The sequence below is a fragment of the Chrysochloris asiatica genome, unplaced genomic scaffold (genome assembly GCF_000296735.1).
Source record: "Chrysochloris asiatica unplaced genomic scaffold, ChrAsi1.0 scaffold00033, whole genome shotgun sequence".
Taxonomy (NCBI): domain Eukaryota; kingdom Metazoa; phylum Chordata; class Mammalia; order Afrosoricida; family Chrysochloridae; genus Chrysochloris; species Chrysochloris asiatica.
In genome coordinates, this window is record NW_006408551.1 from 14,955,428 (window position 1) to 14,969,698 (window position 14,271).

The 14,271-nt window shown below is 39.5% G+C and overlaps 1 protein-coding gene across 1 annotated transcript in view; it reads right to left on the reverse strand.

The window, feature by feature from the left end:
• Positions 1-250: 250 nt before the first annotated feature.
• WIF1 (WNT inhibitory factor 1) overlaps positions 251-14,271 on the reverse strand; it is a 123,396-nt gene continuing 109,375 nt past the window's right edge. The window contains 4 exon segments of the mRNA XM_006859523.1: positions 251-396; positions 5,321-5,416; positions 5,893-5,988; positions 13,159-13,254. Of these exon segments, the coding sequence (XP_006859585.1) occupies positions 251-396; positions 5,321-5,416; positions 5,893-5,988; positions 13,159-13,254 (434 nt within the window).

Genomic DNA, 14,271 nt, shown 5'->3' on the forward strand with positions numbered 1-14,271 from the left:
TACACACTGAAAACAGAACATTTTAACCTGATCAAATGACAATATAAAATCAGTCCGAAAGCACTGAAACAAGAAAATCTATACCATCACGCTACAGATGTACTTAGAAAACTTAAAAGGAAGAGTAAATATCAGCTCAGTGATTTATAATGAAGCTAATAAAATTCAGGCCAGTATTCTTAACTGTAATGAACATTATTTGAACATTCAACACATGAAAGGTTAACAAAGGCTATGAACTTGGTGTAACTTAAAACGTTTCAGATGTCGGAGTTCACCAGATGTAATTGGATTCAGGTGGATCCTGCTGTTCCTCAGTCTTTTTAAGTGAAGGCGTGTGCTGCCTGAGCTGGGTGCCTGCTGACCTCAGGGCATGCATGATGTTGGCTCCATACCCTGCAAAATTATTCACAGCTTAAAAGAAAAGAAACTACAAAACAGGCTCTTCAGATTCATTACTAACCATTCAAATGAAGTCCGTTTCCCCTTTTCAACTTAGAGTAAAAGACCACAAAGACCACAAAAAGCTACCTGGATGAAGAGACGTTACATCTTCAAGAACTCAGTCAGAAGAAACCCTCTTTACTAACTCTATCAAATCTGGCCTCCATGGAATCTCTGACTCACAAGACTTTGTGGTCATGCAGTTTGGAAGAATGTGATTGAGTGGAAGTCCATTCTCCACCCAAGGGCTGGTAGTACTCTAGCACGGAGGTCTTTTGCATTGCAAAACCAACCTAGATTATATCAATCCAATTCAAAATGACAGATCCCACTCTTCATTCATATAGATCATATGACGGGGTGTGGCTATTGCACTTGTGCAAACTAAGAATTTCCTAAGAATTCAGTGCTTCTGCTACTCTGTCTTACAGGGTCACTCGGAGTCAAAACTGACTCGATGGCAGTGGGTTTGGTGGATTTGTTCCACATGTTAGAGAAAGAGTTATGATTTGAATCAACTCCTTGTCAGGTTCAAAGTGGGCATCTATCTGTTCCCAGCTAGGTTATGAGTGTGACACCGAGTTACACAATTTAAGAACTGTCAAAGACTTCCCTTCCTTGCAAATTTTTGGAAAGACTCAAGATGAAATTTTAGAGGTGCTCAGGACAGTAACTCAGTTCTACCCATTTCCTAAAACTGACACAAGACAGAGGATATGTTTTACAACTCTTCGCCATCTTCCTGTGCTTGAGAATCAAGTTTGGCATTTCATTTGTCTCTTGGGAATTTAAAATGTGGGCATGCCATTAAACAACTACTGAGAATAGAATACTTTGTTCCTGAATGTGCTTCTTTGAATTGTCAGCATGTATGTTAGTAGCTCCATGGAATGGTCAAAATTGGAGCCAACAATACACTGGAGTAAATCCCTACCATGCTGCTCACTCTCTCTGCCACCCATGAAGTCCAAACCTCCCTGCTGGTGAGGATGAGCCTACGCAGGATGTCTGTCTCCAGTATTCTATTCCCCACAAAGATGACTGGGTGCCGAGGACCTCCCAACATGCCACTCCACAGAGAATCTGTTCTTTGCAGAACTCTGTGCCTCAAAACTTCCTCATTATCAGTACCCTTTAGTCAAAATAAAGCACATTCTTTCAACTTGATTCTCTCTACTAATGTGGCCTCTCCAAAAAAAACACAACCCATTTTAATCAAGCACTAGGGCATCTTCTTGATGTAATGCTTAGATCTGACAGAGCAACACTGATTGAAAAAAGCTCCGAGCAGCATGGTTTACAAACAGGGGCACTTTTTGTGGACCACCTCATCTGTACATGAGGGTCTTCTATTTGCCTTCTTTAGGGTAGGTGATCGTGTGACTCTGAGTCAGTTCCAACTCATAGTGACCCTTGTATATGGTTTCCAAGGCTGTCAGGGGTGGGGAATGGGGGCCTTCTAAGACCTGCCATATCATTTGGTCTGGTGCTGCCAAAGCAACCACAGATCCAGCCATCACATTGTTGTTGTTGTTAAGTACCATGGAGTTGGCTCTGACCCATAATGACCCTGTATAGGGTTTCTGAGGAGCAGCTGGTGAACTTGAACCACCGACCTTATGGTTCAAACCGACTTTGCAATCCAGTGCATTAACCCACAGCGCCATACCCGCCATCACGTTGTTGTTAAGTGCCGTGGAGTCGGTTCCAACTCATAGCAACCCTACACAGGGTTTCCGAGGCTGTAAATCTTTATGGGAGCAGAAAGCCTCATCTTTCTCCCACGGAACAGCTGGTAGTTTCGAACTTCTGACCTCGCAGTTCACAGCCCGATTCGTAACCACTATGCTACCAGAGCTTCCTGCCATCACATTAGGATGTGAGCTAATTAAACGTGTGGTCAAATATAGTAAGCTATTTTTTAAAAAATTTTTTTAAGTTTTTATTGTGAATTGAGTGATAGTTTACATGAGTAGGCTAATTTTTAAGTTGATGAATTTGTAGAGTCTGAAAATTATGTTATGAATTTTGGCAGAAAAAAAGATTCCCCACCTCTGCTGTAAATCTTTTCAGGAGCAGAAAGCCTCATTTTGCTCCCACAGAGCAGTTGGTAGATTCGGACTGCTGACCTTGAGGTTAGCAGTCCAACTTGTAACCTACTATGCTACCAGGCTCCTTTTTGGTGGAGTGACCAATAAACCAGCACGAACTGTATCCCTTGTGTTCATCTCTTCACCACTCTTGATAGTCATCAGGCCCAGATGTGGGCCCTAGAAGACACTTGTAGTTGAGTCCGGGGATGTATGATTATATTTCAGGTCATCCCTGGAACCAAGGACTTCTGAAAAGTTCAACTGATTCTGGAACAAGCCTTGAGTATTCAGTTAAGGGTTGCATAAAGGGTCTGGCTTATTCTTTTCCAAAATTGACTACAGAAATGACTCGTCTCCTATGGGTCTTTTAGTCCAAAGAAGGCTTTCCCCTATGTCCTGAGAAGGGATGCCATTCAACCATTATCACCTGGGTAAAGAAGTATTTTTCAAAAGTGCTACATGTGTGTTATTAGGTTGTGCCCACCTGAAACTTATTTTATCAACAACTCAGTCAATTCAGTGGGTGAAAAGGAATAAAATGAATGTGTTAGTGTAGCACAGACCAGGTACCAAGGAACTCTGGTAGCGTAGTGGTTAAGAGTAGGGCTGCTCATCTCACGGTCAGCAGTTCGAAACTACCAGCTATTATTCCACTACCTGCTGTTCCATGGGAGAAAGATGAGGCTTGCCACTCCCATAAAGATTTACAGCCTCAGAAACCCCATGGAGGGTCACTGTGAGTTGGAACAGACTCCAAGGCATATCACCGCCAGACTAGATACTACTTTAAATAAAATAAATATTTATGCACACATATACATTTATTACATAGATTTGTACTACTACCATAATGCCAACATTGTAAAATATGCCCCCAAATTAGAAGTTAGAAGAATGAGATGCATACAAACATTTAATATAATATACTACATAAGTAAAATAATAATAAAGTATACTAAAATTAATACTTCCCAATTGATTAAGGATCCTAGTGGCTTGACTATAAAATGTTTATCTACTAACCAAAAGGTTGCAGGTTCAAAACACCCAGGGGAAATCCTGGCAATCTGCCAGTGTTTCTAAAAAAATCCTCTGGTTTTATGGGGTCACTGTTGGTTAGAATTGAGTGAACGACACCCAACAATAACAAAACCCCAACTAGTTGGTTCCATGCCCACTAGAGTACAAACACTACCCTTTGGATGCCTTTGCTCTAGAATAACATCTGATACGTAAGTGACTTTCTCAAGTTTTGTCCCCTGTTTTGCAGTATTATAGATAATGCTGGCTTTTGTTTTTTAAGAGTATTGAATGACTGAGGTCTGCCTTTCTTTGGCGAGTGGACAGTGGACACATTCTTAGAAGGATGACTTCTAGGTACCAGATTTACAGAAACTGCACTGCTGATTTTGTTCATTTGTTCATTGACTGTCTCTCTGGCAAAGCCTTTTTGTTCTGCTCAGTGTTGTATTTCTAACACCTAGTTTTGCACAGTGTTGAATTTCTAACACCTAGTTATGGTGGTGGTGGTGGTTATATGTGTACAGTATTAATACATGCTGAATGACTGTATTTAACAAGTTTTCATTTTGTGTATCAAATAAGCCAGTTTTTTGTCTACATAGCTTTGTCTACATAGCTAGTTCATATTTGGTAGTCAGTAAATTTGAAAATAATGCAACTCAAATATTTCCCTGTCCCACAGAATTCTTAAAGACCTTTTCTTCCCAAACTCATTCCAAACATTCTGTAGTCAATAAAACAAAGCTTTTAAAAAGAAAAATTCTTCATGTTTTTATATTGTTGTTGTGTGACGTTGAGTTGCTTCTGACACACAGTGATCCTATATAGGGTTTCTAAATGTGACTAGTGGGTTGGAACAGCCAACCTTTGAGTTAGCAGTTCAGTGTTTATCCTCCAGCACCACACCAGGGCTCCATGTTTTATGCGCTAGCTTAAAAATTCTGAATGATAAGACCAGAGTCAACTAGATATTGATGCTACATTTAATTGAAAATCTCAAAATTTACTTGTAATTGTCTTCATAGTCTGCACTTCCAATTTCACCTAAAAATATCTGTGGTGCTATTTTTGCAATGATAAATTACTCTTTATACTCTAAATATAGACTCTAAAATTTAGAGCATTGGGAGTGGGGAGAAAGAGTAAGATAAGAAGTTGCTTTGATGTAATGGAAGGCCAGGCTGAATTACGGGTTGTCCACTAATCATTAGGAGTCCCTGGGTAGTGCAAACAATTAATGAGGTTGGTAATAACTGAAAGGTTGCAGCTATGAGTCAACACAGAAACACCTCAGGAGAGAAGGCTGGAGACTTAATCATAGTTCTATTCTGACATGAATGTGGTCTCTATGAATCAGAATTAATTGGATGGCAACTGGTGATGGACTAATCTTTGGAGCCAAAATCCAAACCAAAAGCAAACCCACAGCCATCATGTCAATTCCTTAGGTTGTTGTTGTATGCCATTACGTCAGTTCTGAATCATATCAACCCTGTGTAGGGTTGCCTAGAGCAGCTGGTGGGTTTGAACTGCCAACCTGTGATTAGCAATTCAGTGCTGATCCTACAGAGCTCACAGAGGATTTCCAAGACAGTAAATCTTTACGGGCATGAACAGCCTCATCTTTCACCTATGGAGCTGCTTCTGGGTTTGAACTGCTGACCCCTTGGCTAGTAACTTAATGTCTAACCCACAATACCACCAGTATCCCTTATAGCAGAAGTGAGAATGAAAGGTTTCCCAGATGGGTTCCTACTCACTTTTATTGCAGTGTCTTCCATGCCAGCCTTCAAGACACTGGCATTTGTTGGGTTCTTGGCAGGTTCCATGTGCACCACAGCCAGGCTCACAGACAGCTGGAATTACGGGAGATAAAAAGAATGGCTTTTTGAGCTTTCGTTTTTTAACAGAATTGCACAGCTACTTATCCGGAGGTTCTTTTGACTTCAACCCCTGATTTATTTGTAGTTTTTCCTAAATTAATCTCCAGCTATAGGTCAGTTTTGGACTTTTTTGTAAAAGCTCTGTGTACATTTCACATGCACAATAGATGTTAGTAAACTTTTGTTACAGGTGGGCAAGAGAAATTTATTTTCCTTTAGGAAACTCCTCAAAGTTAAAAAGTTGTATTGTGTGTGTGTGACTGTTTGTAAGTTTTCTTAACATGTATGGATTTCAAACAACTCTTTGGGTCCACATAAAGGTGTATATGTGTTTGTGAAGAAGGATGGACTATGTGCCCAGGCAACAGGCAGGAGGCACAGAAGTTATGAGACGACTGCTAGTTTAATTATCCCGTCACCAAGATTGATTATGTGTAGGAAGTACTTACGCTTTGAACAGAGGTCTCCTTGGTAACCTTTGGAACATTTGCATTTACTTTTACCAATGCATTTACCTCCATTTCGACAGGGTTGTGGACATTTGCCTGAAACAGAGAAGCAGATAAATAAACAAGAAACTCAGTGGTTCATATGAAGGCATTTACCTTTTCCAAGGGAATCATAAAGCTTTGAGACGAAAAATCCTTTCAAATAGCAGGCATTTCCCTTTATGTCACTTCTATTATAGTTTTTATACTGAGTCTTTCTTTTTTTGGAAAAAACAGGCTACTTGCTATGTTTATTTATATCTCAGATCCTAACAATATGTTCTCCTTTTCTTTTTTTGCTTTGCCCCAAATAAGTATTGCTAATGTTTTTCACAGATCTTTGAATCTTAGATATATAAAAGTATGCAATTTTTTAAATTTCTTACTCCAAAGTCTATTCATTCTACCTCTGTAGTCTAAAATTTGGAGTCCTGGTGTGGCACTATAGGATAAGCACTAGACTACTAACTGCAAGGTTGGTGGTTCAAATCTACTAGCTTATCCTCAGAAACTCTCTATAGGGTTGTTATGAGTTGGAACCAACTCAATGGCACTTAACAAGTCTAGAATTTACTATCCTAAAGCATAAGTTTTAAGGCAGAAGTAAAAAAGTATAGCATTGTTTACCTAACCACAAAGAGAAAAAAATAGCAATTAGATTTTGATTGGCTGTACAATGAACACTTATGGAAGCAGCAGTCAAGAAATCAAACCACGTATTAAATTAGGCAAATCTGCTGCACAAGACCTCTGTAAAGTGTTAAAGAGCAAAGATGTCAGTTTGAGGACTAAATGCATTTGTGGCTCGCAGCTCAACCTAAAACATTTTTTAATAAGGAAATGCGAAAACTTGTTGACAGATGAACAAAGTATTGAAAAGCACGGAGATTATGTCAAAAATGATGTATTTGTCTTTTCTAAAAGTTGATTAAAATAAATTCTACAGGCAGAGTGTGGATAATTTTTTACTCACCCTCTGAGTAAAAATAGAAACAGGATATTTTCTAAGAGGATTTCAGATAAAACATATGACAATGTCAGTCATCAATTCACATTTAGGTATCTGTCAAAACTGTATTTTCCAACAGATACATTTTACCTGGCAACAGAAAATTCATAAAATCTAAGGGTATGCACCACCACTTGACTGTCACTTTGTCATAATGTGATCACATGTGTGTTGCTGGAATGCTGGTATTTCAAATACCAATAGGAGCACCCACGATGGACAGATTTCAGCAGAGCTTCCAGGTTAAGGCAGACTAGGAAGAAGGAGAGGTGGACCACTGCTGAAAGGCTAGCCACTGAAACCCATATGAATGGCAGCTGAATGTTGTCTGATACACTGCTGCCAGAAGATGAGTCCCTCAGTTTGGAAGGCCCTCAAAATACCACTGGGGAAGAGCTGCTTCTTCAAAGTTGAGTTGACCTTAACGATGTGGCTAGAGCAAATATTCCAGGACCTTCATTTACTGATGGAGCATAACTCAAAATGAGAAGAAAAAGCTGCAAACATCTATTAATTTCTGGGATATTGAATGTACAAAGTATGAATCTAAGATAACTGGAAGTCATCAAAAACTAAATGGAAGGCATAAAGATCAATACCCTAGGTATTAATAAGCTGAAATAGGCTGGTATTGGCTATTTTGAAATGGACAATCACATACCAGGAACAACAAACTGAAGAGGAATGGCATAGCATTCATAATAAAAAGAGCATTTCAAGACCTATCTTGAAGTACAATGCTGTCTGTGATCGAATAATATCCATATGCCCAGAAGATCAGAGTCCTGGTAACATAAGCACTGTAGGATAAGCACTGAACTGCTAACCACAAGGTTGGTGATTCAAAACCACTAGCCACTCTTCGGAAACTCTATACAGGGTCACTATAATTCAGCACTCCACAGCACTCAACAACAACAATAACAATGAAGACCAATTAATATCACTATTACTCAAATTTACACACCAACTACTAAAGCCAATGATGAGGAAATTAAAGAATTCTACCAACTTCTTCTGTCTGAAATTACACTCAAAATGCATTGATAAATACTGGTGATTGGAAGGCAAAAGTTGAAAACAAAAAGGAAGGATCAGTGGTTGGAAAATAAGGCCTTGTTGATAGAAATAACTTCTTCAACAAAATAAATGGTGACTGTACATGTGGACCTCACTGGATGGAATACACAGGAATCATAATGACCACATCATTGGGAAGAGACTATGGAGAAGCTCCAAATCATCAGTGAAAACAAGGTCAGGGGTTGACTGTGGAACAGACCCTCCTTAATTGGTCATATGCAATTTCAGGCTGAAGCTGAAGAAAACTAAAACAAATCGAAGGGAGGCACTATATGACCTTGAGTATATCTTACCCAAATTTAGAGACCATGTCAAGAATAGATTGGATGCATTAGATACTACTAAATGAAAACCAGAAGAATTGTAAATAACATGAAGAAAATCATGCATGAAGAAAGCAAAGACTCATTAAAAAGACAGGAAAAAAAAGACTAAAAATGGATGTCAGAAGAGACTCTGAAATTTGCTCTTGAATATAAAGAAGCTAAAACAACAGGAAGAAATGATGAAGTACAAGAGATGAACAGAAAACTTCCAAGGGCAGTTCAAGAAAACAAAGTAAAATGTTATGATCTGGCCAACTGATTGGAAGAGATCCATATTTGTGACCAATCCACAGAAAGATGAACCAGTGGAATACAGAAATCATGGAACAATATCATGAATATCCTATACAAGTAAAATTTTACTTCAGTAAAATTCAGTTGCAGCAATATATCTACAGGTTGTTGTTGTTGCTGTTAAGTGGCATTGAGTTAGTTCTGACTCGTAGCCACCCTGTATACAGTTTCCAAGGAGTAGCTGGTGAATTTGAGCTGCTTACCTTGTGGTTCAAACCGACCTTGAGATCCAGTACTTTATCCCACAGTTTAAGCTGGATTTAGAAGAGGACATGAAACAAAAGATATCATTGCTGATGTCAGATGGATGTTGGGTGAAAGCAGAAAATACCAGAAAGATGTTTACTTATGCTTTATTGACTATACAAACATATTCAACTGTGTGGATCATAGTTTGTTCTATGGATAACATTGTTTATCCATAGAACATTTGTTTTGGTCATAAAGACCATATGTATAAAACAAAAGGCAATTATTCCAAGGGAACAAGGGATACTGAAAGGTGTGTGTCAGGGTTGTATCCTTTCACCATATTTATTTAATCTGTATGCTGACCTAATAATCTGAGAAGCTGGATTATATGAAGAAGAACATGGTATCAGAATTGGAGGAAGAGTTATTAGCAACCTTGCTTGCTGAAAGTGAAATGGCCTTGGACTTAAAGTACTTACTAATGAAGATCAAGTACTTCATACAGCCTTCAGTATGGATTGTATCTCAATGTAAAGAAAACTAAACTGGACCAATAATTGACATCATGATAAATGGAGAAAATATTGAAGTTGTCAAAGACTTCATTTTGCTTGAATACAGAGTCAATGCTTATGGAAGCAATAGTCAAGAAATCAAATGATGCATTATATTAGGCAAATCTGCTGCAAAAGACATCTTTAAAGTTTTCAAGAACAAAGATGTCATTTTGAGAACTAAGATGTATTTGACTCATGTAATATTTTCAATCACCTCATATGCATGTGAAAGCTGGACAATGGATAAGAAAGATCAGAGAAGAATTGATGCATTTAAACTATGGCGTTGGCTAAGACTATTGAACATACCACGAACTGCCAGAGGAACAAGGAGCCCTGGGAGTGTAGTGGGTTATACATTGGGCTGCTAACTACAAGGTCAGCAGTTTGAGTCCGCCAGCCACTCTTTGGAAGAAGATCACTATAAGTTGTAACCAGTTCCATGGCACACAGCCGCAGCAGCAGTCAGAACAAACAAACATGTCTTGGTAAAAGTACAGCCAGAATGTTCCACAGAAGTAAGCACATGTTTTCAGTAAGGACCAGTACCTGAAGAAGGACACCATGCTTGGTAAAGTAGAGGGTTAGCAAAAAAGAGGAAGGCCCTCAGTGAGATGGACTGACACAGTGGCAGCAATAGTGAGTATGGTGCAGTATTTTGTTCTGTTGGTCATAGGGACGCTATGAGTCAATGGCACCAGAAAACAACAAGGGCATGCAATGGCATACTCATAGGGTGAGAAATTAACCCATTAACAAAGATTCATTAACATGAACCAACCTAGAATTCAAAGTCTGAGAGAAAGCATGAAGAGAGAATTGAGGGGGTTTAGTTCATAGTTCAAAGGAGCTCTGGTAGCGTAGTGGTTACGAATCGGGCTGCTAACCTGAAGGTCCGGCAGTTCGAAACTACCAGCGGTTCCACAGGAGAAAGATGAGGCGTTCTGCTCCCGTAAAGATTTACAGCCTCGGAAACTCTATGCAGGGTCACTGTGAGTCAGAACCGACTCCACAGTACTTAACAACAACAACAAGAAGTTCATAGACGGAGTCTTGGTGTGGCGCTGTGGGTTAATGCGCCAGGCTGGAAAGCCACTTGAACTTCAAGGTTGGCAGTTCAAGCTCACCAGCTGCTCCTGGGAAATCCTATACAGGGTCGCTATGGGTCGGAACCGACTCGACAGCACTTAATAACAACAACTTCGGAGTCTTAGTGCGGTGCTGTAGGATAAGCACTGGACTGCAAGTTCATTTGAACTACAAGGTTGGTGATTCAAACTCACCAGCTGCTCCTCGGAAACCCTATACAGGGTCGCTATGAGTTGGAAATGACGTCATAGATATTTTTGTCAGTGGTTGCTGTTGTTAAATACCTTCAAGTCAGTTCTGACTCATAGTGACCCTGTATAGGGTCTTCAAGGAGTGACTGGTGGATTTGAACCACCTAATTTTGGGTTAGCAGTTCGGTGCTTATCCTACAACACTACACCAGGAGAGAAGGATTAATAAAAAGAATAGAAACCACTCCTGACAATTCAATATGTGTTCTGTATAAACTTAAAAGGTGTTTCATTTGAACCTAGTAAAATCTGGTTTCTTCAACTACTGCTCATTAAAAAGTATAGCTGTTATTGTTAAGTCCTGTCAAGTCAGTTCCGACTCATGACGACCATATAGAGTTTCCGAGGAGCAGCTGGTGAATTTGAATCACCAACCTTTCAGTTCAAAAGGACCTTGTGGTCCAGTACATTATTCCACAGTGCCACACCAGGACTCCATTAGAAAGTATAAGAAAAAATAAATTAAAGCAAAGTTAAAATAAGAAGTCAGAATTTTTTGACTCCACAGCAACTTCGGACTCCTGGTATGGTGCTGTGGGTTAATGTGCTGGATTGCAAAGTCAGTTTAAACCACTAGGTCAGCAGTTCAAGCTCACCAGTCGCTCCTTGGAAACCCTATACAGGGTTGCTATGGGTTGGAACCGACTTGATGGTACTTAACAACAACAACTTCGGAGTCATAGTGAGGTGCTGTAGGGTAAGCATTGGACTGCAAGTTCACTTGAACTACAAGGTTGGTGATTCAAACTCACCAGTTGCTCCTCAGAAACCCTATACAGGCTCACTATGAGTTGGAAATGATGTTACAGCACTTAACAACAACAACAAGTTCAGAAATGAAGGTGTATCAAATGCAATGGTATTTTAGTGCCTATAATGCAGCTGGAAATGAGAATACTGACCCAGTTTCCCTTTACACGTATCAGAAGAGAGAGACATAACACCTTCAGCAGGTGTCTCATGTTCCTCTGCTCCGCCTTTGTGCCATTGCCTGGGTCATAACCCAGATGGGGTTGGCTCATTTCTGAGTTTAATAGGTTAACTGACAGTTACATTGCTGCTAGATGAAAGAACCAGGACACCTCATTTGGGATAGAGTCCCAAAACAATTGTTTATGTACATTACCCTAGAAAATTTATTAATTTTTATTATTGAGGCATGACATACACCTGTTGTTGTTGTGTGCTGTTGAGTTGATTCTGTCTACTAATGACCCTATAAGACAGAATAGAACTGCCCCCAAAGGAGTTCCAAGGCTGAAATCTTTACCAGGACAGATCACCAGATCTTTTCTCCATGGAAATGCTGGTGGGTTTGAACTTCTGACCTTCCAGACAACAGCAGAGTACTTAATCATTGCACCACCAGGGCTCCTTTAAAGAAGGCATGAAGGGTACTGATCTTAAGTGTACAGGTAATTTTTTTTCCATAGACACTCATATGATACTTTTCTAATCCAGCTATAAAACATTTTCAGCATTCATGAAGTTCCTTCATGCCCTCAGCATTCTGATGTCTACTGTCTATCTTTAGTTTTGCCTGCACTTGAACTTCACAAAAATGGAATTACGCAGTATGCATCTTTAGTGCCTAGCTCCTTTTACTCAACATAATGTGTATGAGACTCATTCTTGTTGTTACGTGTGGGCACTAGAAGTTTATCCTCTTTTATTGCTGGCAACACATTCTCTTTTCCCTCCCTTTTCTTGGGTCTGCCTTTTTATCATACACAGATTATTAGACTCAGACTAATCCAGAATATCTGGCAGTGAAGGACAGGTAAGAAATCTTCTATGCCTGGGGATAGGTGAACAAATCCCAACTATTCCAGAGTTCTTATAGGCATTTCTAGGGCTAAAGCTAAGGGCTCTGAATAATAAACAAGGACCAAAAATCACTATCAAGAAACAACACAACATGCTGAATAATTCAAATCCAGTCATAACTGAGTCAGAAAGCACTTGTTCCAAGTCCTCTGAGGTAAGCCAGATCATTCTTTCCTTCACCATTATTCATAATGAATGAAAAGAAGCCACTGGTTTAAGGCCTTAAACAAGCTATTCATTCAGAATCCTGAAGGAATTAGAGTAAGTGTCTAGAAATCCTTGGGTGTCACTGTTAAGTGCTCTACTACTAGCGAAAAGGTTGGTGGTTTGAGCCCACCTTGAAAAACAGTCGTGGAAATCTGCTTCTGAAAGGTCACACTCTTGAAAACTCTGTGGGACACAGTTCTACTCTGCAACACATGGAGTTGCCATAAATTGGACTCAACAACTACAACAAGATGAAGTATCTGCTGGTAGTTGTGTGCTGTGGAGTCGGTTCCAACTCATAGCGACCCTGTATAGGGTTTCCAAGGAACAGCTTGTGAGTTTCAAGAATCATATTGTGTTAAGTGAGGAGAATGCAGAAGACCAATACTCACTTATTTCACACTGTTCTCCCTCGAGTCCTGGAGGGCAAATACACTTTCCAGGGTAGAAACAAGTCCCTCCATTAAAGCAGGTGGTTGAACAGTTTGCTGTTAGAACAAATAACAATAGATTAAATCTAACAAACACATCCCCTACAATGAGATGATACGTCAACATCTGCTACTTGGCTAGTTCCCTTAGCTGCTTTACTGATTTTAAAAAAACAACAGTAACTGATTGCTTGACTATTTGCAGATTCCAACATCATAATAGTTCTATATAGGATACCACACACACTATGTCATACCTATTCCTAGGATTTTACATATTAGTGAAAAGGAACTGGGTGTGAAGACAAATTATCTTCCATATTTTATTTTAAATATCTACACTCTTAAAAGGAAAAACAAACAAATAAACATCAGGTTGGGGGATGAAAGTAGAGCAAAAAGGAGAAATTTTACTTTGGAATAGTTAAAAAGGGAGAGGTGTTGTAAACATCAGGATCTGACTAGGGAGAATAATATTTTTTTCCAGAATAAGATGAACAGAGATTAATCTTACCTAATAAAATTGTTTTTTAAATAGACTTTTATGATGTCTGAAGGAAGAACTAACTGTGTTTAGGGAAAGGCAGACCACAGAGAAAGTGGGGAGCTGATGCTACATGAGCCCAAACCCAACCCAGACTTGTCAAATCGATTCTAATTCACAGTAACCCTGTATGTAAGACAGAGTATAGGATTTCTGAGGCTGTAAATCTTTATGGAAGGCTACTGCTTCATCTTTCTCCCATGGAGCCACTGGTGGGTTTGAACCACTGACCTTTCAGTTAGTAACCAAGTGCTTAACCACTGTGCCATCAGGGATCCTGCATGAACTCAAGGGTTTCAATGAACTAAACTGGTTGTTGTTGGTGGTGGTTATGTGCCATGGAATCGGTTCCAACTCATATGGACCCTGTATAGGGTTTCCAAGGCTACAAATCTTTATGGGAGCAGAAAACCTCATCTTTCTCCTATGGGACAGCCTGTAGTTTCGAACTGCTGACCTTAAGGTTAGCAGCTCAACCAGCTATCTATTATGCCACAAGAACTCCTAATGAACTAGATTGTTGTTGTTGT